Source organism: Chinchilla lanigera, unplaced genomic scaffold (assembly GCF_000276665.1).
Source record: "Chinchilla lanigera isolate Chin_1 unplaced genomic scaffold, ChiLan1.0 scaffold00140, whole genome shotgun sequence".
Classification (NCBI taxonomy): domain Eukaryota; kingdom Metazoa; phylum Chordata; class Mammalia; order Rodentia; family Chinchillidae; genus Chinchilla; species Chinchilla lanigera.
This window is the reverse complement of record NW_004955541.1, coordinates 3411690-3422052: the sequence shown is the minus strand read 5'-3', so window position 1 is coordinate 3422052 and position 10363 is coordinate 3411690. Positions and strand designations below refer to the sequence as shown.

The 10363-nt window shown below is 53.5% G+C and overlaps 1 protein-coding gene across 2 annotated transcripts in view; it reads right to left on the bottom strand.

Annotated features, from left to right (window-relative positions):
* Nucleotides 1-9519, bottom strand: part of Def8 (differentially expressed in FDCP 8 homolog (mouse)) — a gene marked incomplete at its 5' end in the record, with an annotated part of 11477 nt that extends 1958 nt beyond the window's left edge. Inside the window, 10 exon segments of one of the 2 annotated variants that reach the window (XM_005411072.2) lie at nt 1088-1251; nt 1454-1594; nt 2311-2391; nt 3541-3654; nt 3777-3904; nt 4411-4575; nt 5792-5933; nt 7110-7259; nt 8601-8698; nt 9386-9519. In XM_005411072.2, the coding sequence (XP_005411129.2) occupies nt 1088-1251; nt 1454-1594; nt 2311-2391; nt 3541-3654; nt 3777-3904; nt 4411-4575; nt 5792-5933; nt 7110-7259; nt 8601-8698; nt 9386-9509 (1307 nt within the window). 2 annotated transcript variants of the gene reach the window in all.
* Nucleotides 9520-10363: the final 844 nt, after the last annotated feature.

The window sequence follows — 10363 nt, the reverse complement described above, 5'->3', positions numbered from 1 at the left end:
TTTTTGAGACAGGATCTCGCTATGCAGTTCAGGCTGGCCTTGAGCTCACTTTGTAGCAGGTCTCAAACTCAAAACAATCCTCCTGTCTCAGCCTCCCGAGTGCTGGGAGTACAGGCATGTACCAGCAGCAGTATTTCTTTTCTTATAGGAGCACTTGAAAAATTTACTGAGGCACTAAGAGTGCCAGAAATTAAGTTTGAGAACTTCTGGCATACACTGGCCCTGTGACTTCACACTAGTGCAGGAGAGAGTAGTGCAAACACTGTGATCAAGTCCAGGGCCAAGTTGGGCTTCAAGGACTGATCCAATGTGGTCCAGGGCACAGCACCCCCCCACCCAGCCCCCTTGCAGGTGTTTACTCCTAATAGCACTGTATTCTTTTGGAGATAGGATCTCAGTATGTTGCTCAGGCTGGCCTGAAACTCTCAATCTTCCTTCTCAACCTCCTGAGTAGCTGGGATTATACGCTTACAGGCATGTACTACCATGCCCAGCTCCCTAATAGAACTTTTTCTTTTCAGTACTGGGGTTTGAATTTAGGGCCTTTGCCTGATGCTTCCTCCAATTTTTTTTTGTTTTATTTTGTTTTGTTTTTTTCTTTTTGAGACAGGGTCTCGCTCTTGAGTTCAGGCTGGCCCTGAGCTCACTTTGTAGCTCAGGCTGGTCTCGAACTCACAATGATCCTCCTGCCTCAGCCTCCTGAGTGCTGGGATTACAGGCGTGTGCCACCATGCCCAGCTAATTTTGTGATTTGAGACAAGGTCTTGTTGAGTCACTGAGTTGCCCAGACTGGGCTCAAACTTGTGGTTATCCTGCCTCAGCCTCCCAGAGATTGTGTTGGGATTACAGGCATGTACCACCATGCCCAGCTCCCAGTAGAACCTTAATCGTAGACATCAAGATATAACTCCGTATCTCAGAATCAGCACAGGGCTTGGAAAACTGAGCAGCAGAAGCCTAAATGCTGTTTCCTCTCAGGGGCAGAAGAAAGAAGATAGCCACAGCTGAAGAGAAGGGGAGGTAGCCCACTGAGAAGGCTGGGAGGGGTCACCGCCCGGTCTGAGGGGGAGGTCCAGGCCACACCCACCTGTGGAAGACGGCTGAGCAGTCTGTGCACACAGACGTGTGGCTGTCGAATGGGAACAGCACATCACCCTCTCTGCAGAGCTCACACACGAAGCCCTTGGCCTGGCACCGCTGGCAGGGAGGGGAGGGGAGACACCATGGGGTTGGGTGGGCAGGTAATGCCAGCTAGGTAGGAAAGGAGTGGCATGGGATTGGGGCAGCAGATAGTACCAGCCTGGTAGGGAAGGGAGCAGCCCATGGGGCCAAGCAGGCAGGGTACCCTGAGCTGAGCTGCTTCTCCTGCCAATGCCAGCCCTCAGGGCTGGAGGCAGAAGTAGCCTGTGGTCTCCCTGGATCCCATCCAGCATGCAGGAAACTGGAGGCCCACCTCGCAGTCCAGCTTGATATGCTTGGCAAAGAGTGTGTGAATCTCAGTGAGGGAACAGCCGAGGCGGCCCAGGTGCACGTCCAGCAGGTCCTGGATGGAGTACATCTCATCGTTCTCCACAAAATGCTGTCGGTCCTGGAGCTGCCAAATCCCCACAGCTGTGACCCTGGGCACAGGCAAAGGCCCCTTCCCACCACACTCACGGCCGCCCCCAGGCACGGGCAAAGGCCCCTTCCCACCACACTCACGGCCGCCCCCTTGGTGGGCAACCAGCTCCAGCAGGGCCTGCATGTGGGTCCAAGAGCAGAACCCAGGGGTGTGGGGAAGCTAGGAGGGAGACGGCAGGGCCACCTTTCCTCGTCTGTGGCACCCACTCCTGGCCTCTCCAAGCTATACTTCCACCCAATTGGGGTTTCCCGTGACCTTGCTGTCTCTTGTCCCAGAGGTGTCTGCTTGTCCCCCAGACATACCACTTGTTTTCCTTGCACACTCAACCTGATGGGTGCTCTCCAAATGTAAGGATCCCTGCTTGTATTGTCACTGCTTCCCAATATCTAAGAAGAGTCACTGAACAATACATGAGCCTGAACACTCATGTTTTGTGTGGCCCCCCTCCAGGCAGATTCATATACAGGCTGCAGGTGATACTTGCTTATCTTAGTTTCCCAAACTGAGAAAACCGGAAAAATTTTTGTGGATTCTATATGATTGCTTGTTATAGACCTAGTATTCCTGGGACAGAGTCTGGGAGACCTACTCAAAGCACAGTGCACCCAGCTACCAAGTGATTGAGTAAGCTCTGCAGGTGAGGTGTTCCTGTCCCCAGTTTCTCTGGCCAGTGCCTCTGGCAGTCTGACCTGCAGCAGCAGCCGGGCTTCCATGGCCTCCTTGCAAGTGATGAAGTATGGCTTCATGAGCAGAATGTCCTGGCGCAGCTTCTGTGGACAAGAGCAGCAGGCAGGCTCCTCAGTCAGGACTTAAGATGCGGACACAGTCACGGGGGAAGGCTGAGGGACTGGCCCTACTGGCTTCCTAAGAGTCATGTTCACAGCAGCCTCACCTATACTCCAGGTGATGGCAAGCTCAGTAGGGGATGGAGAAGGTGGCCTCATATTCCCCAGGATGGTCCCAGACCTGAGTCCTCCTGGTAAGCTCAGGTTCAAATCACAGCTCCAGGATGTGCAGAATCCTGAAGCTCATTTAATGCTACCACCCACCCCATCTTCTGTTCGCTCTGTCCAGGAGCCTAAGGGCAGCACAAGGCACACTTGACTCATTCCATGTCATGACCCCTATGTGCCCCTCGTGTTCCAGCCTCATCCCTCATGGGCCCTGTCGGCCACAGCAATCCAACTCATTTGCCTCAGCCTCCTCCCGTGTTCCACAGAATCAAACCTTTTCCGCCCACCTTCAGAGACACTGTCACCTCCCACCACCATTTCTCTCCTGGCTAAAGGTGCCTGCAAGCCACACTTAGAAGTAGCTGCTGTGACTGAGCTAGGAATCCGCAAAAAACAAAAGACACAGTACAAAATAAAGACCACCATACAAACATCACCATGATTTTGAAAACTGCACACTGAAATAAGCTTTTGGATATACTGGGTTAAAGAAAATATATTACTAAAATTAACTTCACCTGTTTCTTACTTTTTTTTTTGAGACAGGGTCTCCCTGTGTAGCCCATGCTGGCCTCCAACTTGTAGTGATTCTCCTAGGTCAGCCCTCGGAGTGGTGGGATTAAAGGCGTGCCTAGCACCACACCAGGCCTCTTTTTAGTTTTTTAATGAGGCTACTAAAAAAGTTAAAATTGTCTTCATGCCTGGCATCAGATTGATTCCAGACTTCTAGTACCTTCAATCCAAAGGATATCAAGGGGGGCTGGGGATTTAGCTCAGCGGCAAAAGCGCCTGCCTGGCAAGCGCAAGGTCGTGAGTTCGGTTCCCAGTACCGGAGAAAAACCAAAAAAATGAAATAAATAAAAACAAAGGATATCAAGGGCTGTATCTCTCCTGGGCTCAACCTGCCCTAGTCCTGAGGCCCCGAGAACGTGGCTCCACCCAACCAGGGCCCAGCCCCAGCCTCACCCGGATCTCCACCAGCTCCTCCACATAGTTGAACAGCAGCGGGTTGATCTCCCGGAGCCGGAGCACTGGCCGCGACACCATCAGAGTCAGGTAGCGCATGCTGCAGCGAGACACCTGCAGGGAGCTGAGTGGCCACACCCTGCCCCTCCCCCCTCAAGACACATCCTTAAACTGCCCCGCTCCTGAGCCTCAGGGCATGCCCCCCATCTGCTCAGCAGCCCAAACGCTGGCCCTACCTTGCGTGGCTCGAAGTCCCAGTTATGCACCACACGCGCAGGGATAACAGCCAGGTCGTTCCAGTGGCAGTGGCTGCAGTAGTACTGGCCTGTGTAGTCGCACTGTCGCGCTTCGCTGGGCACGCCCCCTGAAGCGGCAGGTCAGTCAAGGTCAGGGTGGCCCTCAGTTCCTGCTTTACCTGTTTGCATGGAGGGCCTGCCTTGCCCAAGTCCAGCAGGGGTCCCAACCTCCAGACCCACCCCACTGAGCTCACTGTGAGGCCCTTACAGATTAGGAAAAGGCACACGGTGTCAGCACAGTGTCCCAGAGACCCACTAGTGCTCCTTCATGGGGTCCCTTCAGCAGTCCACTGCCAGGGTCCTGCTGTCCCCTTTCCTGATGAGCAAACTAAGGACACTGAGACAGTGGGACCGCCCTACGGGACCTGACAAGTCATGAAACAGGTGGAATTCAGGCTGCTTCTGTAGGCAGTGAAAAATGTTACTGACTGCCCTGTCACTTCCCACAAAGGGTAGGGACTGCCTGTCCCCAGGGCCTTACTCAGCAATCTAACTTCACCAACTTTCTCACCACCCTCCGTGCACGCCCCCCTGCACATCTCCCTCACTCCACCCTTTCCCAGCCACCACTCACGCAGAGAGATGGGCGCCCGGCACTCAGCACAGCGGTAATCCTGGCTGTCCAGCCCTGTCTCAGGGCAGATATTCAGCTCATACTCAGCCTGGTGGCTAACTTTGGAGCTCACACAGGGCTTGGAGATGAGGTTCAAGCACTTGCTGTGGCAGCGGTAATAGCAGCCTGGGGTTGGGGGACAACCATGCCTCTTAGAAACAGAGAGAGATCCTGCAGCCCAGGCTGACCTCAGCTGGCCACTCCCCACCCTCCACAGGCCCCAGTGTCCAGCCTGATCCAGACCTTCTGGCATGGCTGCAGTAGATCCTCGTGCCTCCATCCCTGGAGTCTTACCTCCCATCTCCAGACTCATGTGTTCTGCCATTCCCACCCATCGAAGTTGAGCTGACCAAAGGAATTTGCATTCTTCTATCTCCACCCTCTTCTCCCATTTCCCATCTAGGATTTCAGCTCATCCTCCCAGGATGAGACCAAATCTCCTGAGTCATGCTGACTCCTCCTTAGCTCTTACACTGCACTTTCAAGTCTTCAACCACCACTGACCTGTCACTTCTCACTCCATCCACTCACACAGCCATCATTCTCCCCACAGCATCGGCCTTTGCAGCTCTACCCTTCCTCCTTCAGCCATGCTCAACTCTGCAGCCAGAGTTTAAGAGCCCCCCTTGGCTCCACCACACTTCCAGGAAACCCCTCAGCCCCCAAGCCTGCCTCAGACATGTGTTGAGCAACACTGCACTCTGCTCCCCCTTGAGGACAGTGGGCACACAGAGACCACAGGGCTCCCTGATCAAAATGTTCCTCGCAAGCTCTATGCCAACTTGCTCCCTGAACTGCAAGCATTTACGTAAATGTTACATGAGGATTTCTCCCCCTACCCTAAGGTCGTTCCCACTCTACCCCAACATACTATGTATTCCCTGTCCCTGTTCCTTTGCTATGACTGTCTGCAGGTCACATCATTTTACTAGTCTGATTTGTCATCCAGAATACCATCCTCAAGAATTTCTCCAATGATGGAAGTGTTCTCTCTGCACTACCTAACATGATAGCCACCAGCTTCATGTGGCTACTGAGCCTTGCCATGTAATTTGTACAGCTGGGCAGCTTTACATTCAGTTCATCTAGATTTAAGTGTGAGTACCCCTATATGGCTAGTGGCCACCATACTGGACACTCCAGATCTGATGTGAGGCCAGGGAAGGCAGGGACCTTGATCTCTTCTGTTTCTCATAGCTCCAGCACACGGCAGAGTGCAGTCAACTGAGAACACTAGAAAATTTGCCTGAACACAGCCCACACATGGGAACAGAGCTATGGGTATCTCTGCCCTGCCCTGGGACCTAGGCTGCATGCCCAGAGGAAGTAGGCCTTGGCCCACCTGTGCAGGTGTACCAGGTCTGAATGAGCCCCCAGATGATGGTGTTGCACTTGTCACAGGTTTGCTTGACACTCTTGCTCTTCTCCTTGTAGAAGCGGTGCTCCAGAAGGACTCGGATATTGGGCTCATCTTCATTAGGGTCCTACAGAGGTGGGTCAGGGAAGAGTCAGGGAAGGGGTTCAGTCAAATCCTGCAACATATTTTTTCCAGACACCATTTGTCACAGAGCCTGTGTACTTCAGCCCTCTTCCCTTTAGCAACAGAAGGCTGGTCAGTCAACTGCGGCCGGCAAGATCCCACACTGCCCTTCCCAGTAGCTGCTGCATGGGTCTGCATGGGGACCAGGGGCTAATAAGCAGGAAGTATGTGGCCTTTGCCTTTCCTTCCTTTGATGATTGGGTACAGACCAAGATGTGCTGCGGGGCCCAGGGAGGTGACAGCAGCAGGATAATCAGGATCTCTAGCACCACTAGTTGGTATGTGGGCCGGGACTGCCTTTGGGAGTTTTTTCATGAAACACGTTATACACCTATATTCTTTAGACCAGTGTATTTTTGGATGTTTCTCACCATAGCCACACCTATCTCCTAATGAACAGTCCAGTTTCTAAATTCCCCAGGGACCATGAGTCAGTATTGGAGACACAGTGGCAGCCAAGCCAAAGAACACAGACTTGGGGCAAGATGGTAGACATCTGCGGGTTTTGTGCTCTGGGTTCCCTTACCTCTTCCTGTTGTCACCTTCAGGAGACCACCCCTCCTAATGTAGGTCCTAGGGCCTGAGGAGGGATTTGCTGCAGTGGGTCAAAGCCCAGAACCAGCTGAGCACTGTGACTATCTCAGGGCCAACCTGTCAGTCACCATGAGTGATCCTTGTGGACCCAGAGCTGACTCTGTCTATTAAGGGGACCACTCCATCTGCACAGGATTGCTGAGCTGGTGGGAAGACAGTTCCTGTTGCTGAGACTATGCCTGCCTGCACAGGGAAACCCTACGTGTGGGCAGAGCTGGCACAGAAAGCACATGACAAAAGAGGGCAAGTTTCCTGGCACGGGAGGACCTTTCTGCTAATAAGTGTTTTCCTTTCTGTTTCTATCCACTGCAACCAGGACGGTCCAGACTAAAAGGAAAACAGCCTGCATGTGGGGTGAGGGCCGCATTTTTGACCCTGTCTTTCTGGACACCTTGTCACCTCAGCCCCTCAGTGAACTGAGGCAGACTCATCCCTGTGGAGGGACCCTTAGGTGGCCCCATCCATCTGCTCCCCAAGACCAGGGCTGGGCCTAGGGTCCCTCTGCAGTATGCAGCCTGACACCCACCTTCAGCTCCTGCAGCTTCAGCCGGAGGTGGATGAGCCTCACCACCGCGTCCTTCTGCCTCTCTGACTGCTCAGGTAGTTCCAGAATCACCTGCTTACATTCTTCGATTGCTTGGCGCAGCTGCTGCACATCAGAGGCCAGGAACAGACCCTGCCAAGATCAGGAGCAGTCAGTGGGCCATGCCGCAGGCACGTGTAGGCACTGAGAGGCTTGGAGTGTGAGCTGCACAGTCAGCACCTACCCCCCAGCCCTACACCACATCTCACAGGCCTCTGAAGACCAGCTCAGGACAGTTAAAATTCCACTTCCTTCTTTTAGAAAACCAATTGCTTTTTTGGCTGTGCCATTTCACTCACTTCTAAAAAGCTTCCCCGTGGAGGAAAGCTGGGGAAATGACATTGACTGTCATAAAAGAAAGTGGCCTCTGACTAAACAGCCAAGCTCAGGCAAAGTAGACTGGAGGTGACCATCCAGATCACGATGTATCACTGCACTCTACACTGATCCTGATGCCACCAGGGAACAGCTCAGTCTCAGAGGTGGGAGGTCAGGATCACCAGCCTCAGCAGCATCCTTCCTTACACTGGGATCCAGAGACCCAGGCAAAGAGGAAGTAACCCTTCTCTCTTCCTTGGAGCTCAGTCTTCAGCAAAAAGGAAGTGCTCAGAAATGTTATAATAAAGATACACAACACATATATGCAACAGCAAAACTGACAGGTCACATTTACAAACTGAAAATGAATTCAAGCCAGGAATGGTGGCACATGCCTGTAATCCCAGCACTCAGGAGGCTGAGGCAGGAGGATTGCCAAGAGTTCGAGGCCAGCTTGGGCTACATAGTGAACTCACGGCCAGCTTGAACTACACACACAAAAAAATAAACATAAACTAAAATGAATTCAAACTGAGGGGCTTCTCATCAGATCTTTTTAAAGTCACATTGTAATGCTACTACGTTTCTTTCAAAAGGTAGAGATGCACTGTGTAAAACTAAAAGATTTTCAAACATTTTTAATTGTCAGAGCTCCACTCTTTCTCCTTGAAAACAAGCTCTCCATGAGACCAAATACAGAACAGCAAGGTGGCTCTGTGGTGCAGAGTGGCTAGGGGGAAGCACACAGGGGCTCCTCCCTCCCACGTAAACCTCCATCCTTGGTCTGACCCCAAGGAGAACCACCTTTCATGTCTGCTTCATAGAACCTGGAGCTTTGGGGAAAGAAGCCCCTGGGCCCCAACCCCAAGCCCATGCTGTCTCCACCTGCCCTCAGACAGGCTTCCAGGTTAGGTGTCAGGGGTATTTGAGGTCCAGGAGATGGCTGGGCAGGGGGGGCGGGTGGCTGGTGAGCCAGACAATGGCAATGCACAAGGAGGAAGACTGTGCCCAGGTCATGAGATTGTCTACTGCCATGTGGGAATGCGGTGCCAAGGAAACCACTGTGCCCGAGTATTCTGGGGCCCAGCCTCTCCCCTCCTAGACCCCAGACTTTACCACAGGGCGGGAGAAGTGGTCCTCAGACAGACCGAGATCCATCACACGCTCAGAGCAGCGGAACTCAGGTTCCCCGGGGGGCAGCTCAGGTGGGATCTCTGGAGAAGAGGACAGGTATGGAGGGGTCAGGGGCAGGCAAAGTTCAGCCCGCTGCCTCTGCTTCTGTTCCCCAGGAAGTAGGCAGGAAGGGACCAGCGAGCCCACAAGAAGGAAGCAGCAGGGAGCTCAGCACACCTGCGGGTTTGTACTTGAGAAGGGGCCCAGATGACTGGTATCTTGCACAGTCAGGAAAGCGCCATCCAAACAGGGGGGATGGAACAACCCACAGCGGCAAGGAGACAGAGTTGCTCAAACACCCTGACTCTGAGACAGACAGCTCGTGTGCGAGGTGTGGGCTCAGACGGGCCACGACGACTCCACCACAAGGCCCACAGTACCCTGCATGGACCCCAGGCCATCTCTGCTACCACTCTGGCCCCAAATGTGCCCTGTGACCTTCTCTGTGATTCCTGGGCCCACTCCCTTCCAACCCAAAAGATCCACTAACCTCTTCCACGGATCTTGGCTCTCAGTTTGTCCCCCGAGTGTTGGCTGAGCCTGCCATGTGACCTGCCAGCCCTCTGAACTGCTCTTTCAGGTGGGGGAGGCAGAAGAGATCCGCAGAGCAGATAGAAGGGGTAAAGGAAGCAGCCAACACAGCTCGCCCGAGGCAGGAAAGTCAAAACTGAGCTCCATGAAGCGGAAAGAACGAAGGGGTCCACAGTTCCCACTTCCCCATCACCCACCTTCTGAGGCAGCATCCAGGACCTCCTCGCCAACTCCCTGCTCATGCTGCCCTGGCCCAAGCTGCTTGTTGAAGGGGTTGAGGTGGGCCTGCCGGAACCGGGCCAGCTTCTCATCATATTCCATAGCATCCCACCTGCAAAGCCGTGGTGGCTGGGGTGAGCGCCCAGGTGCCAGACTCACCATGGACCATCTCTTTTCCTGCCCCCTGCCTCTTTCACTCTGCAACTGCCGCACACCATGGCTTGGACCCTACACCTCTCTCTAAAGCTCCCTACAGTCCCCACCCAGACACTGCCAGTGGCCTTTCCTCAGGAAAACCCCACTAGACAAGGCTGGCCCCGTTCCAGCACAAACACACACGATTCATCCAAGGGGCCCAGCCAATCAGAGCACCAGGGACCCAAGGTCCTGCTTCCAAGCAAAGGGGTTCTCTGGCCCCAGACACTGGAGAGCCCTAGCCCTAGGGCCACTTCATGGAACCCCTGCTGGCCACTAATACCAGCCACCTCCCTGGCTCTGTCCAGCCATGCCCCACTATAAGCCTGCTCCACGACCACACCTCCTAGAACTGGGTCCTACTTCTTGCCCTGACTAGAACTGCACCCCTCCCACCAAAGCACCCGGAAGCTAAGCTCAGTTTAGAGTACTGAGGGTAGGGGGCTGGGGATTTAGCTCAGCGGCAAAGCGCCTGCCTGGCAAGCGCAAGGTCGTGAGTTCGGTTCCCAGTACAGGAGAAAAACCAAAAAAAAAAAAAAAAAAAAAAAAAAAAAAAAAAAAAAAAAAAAAAGAAAATATAGAGTACTGAGGGTAGATAATCCACAGCCATGGTGACTTGGCCATACCATGGGAATGGGGGCTCACATCCAGATTCCAGGCTGCACTGGTACCTCTCAGCCTGCATTCCAGGTCTGAAGATTAATCCAACAATTACCTGAGTCATTGCCTGGCTCCTTGCCCTGGGCTTAGCACCTGCCAGA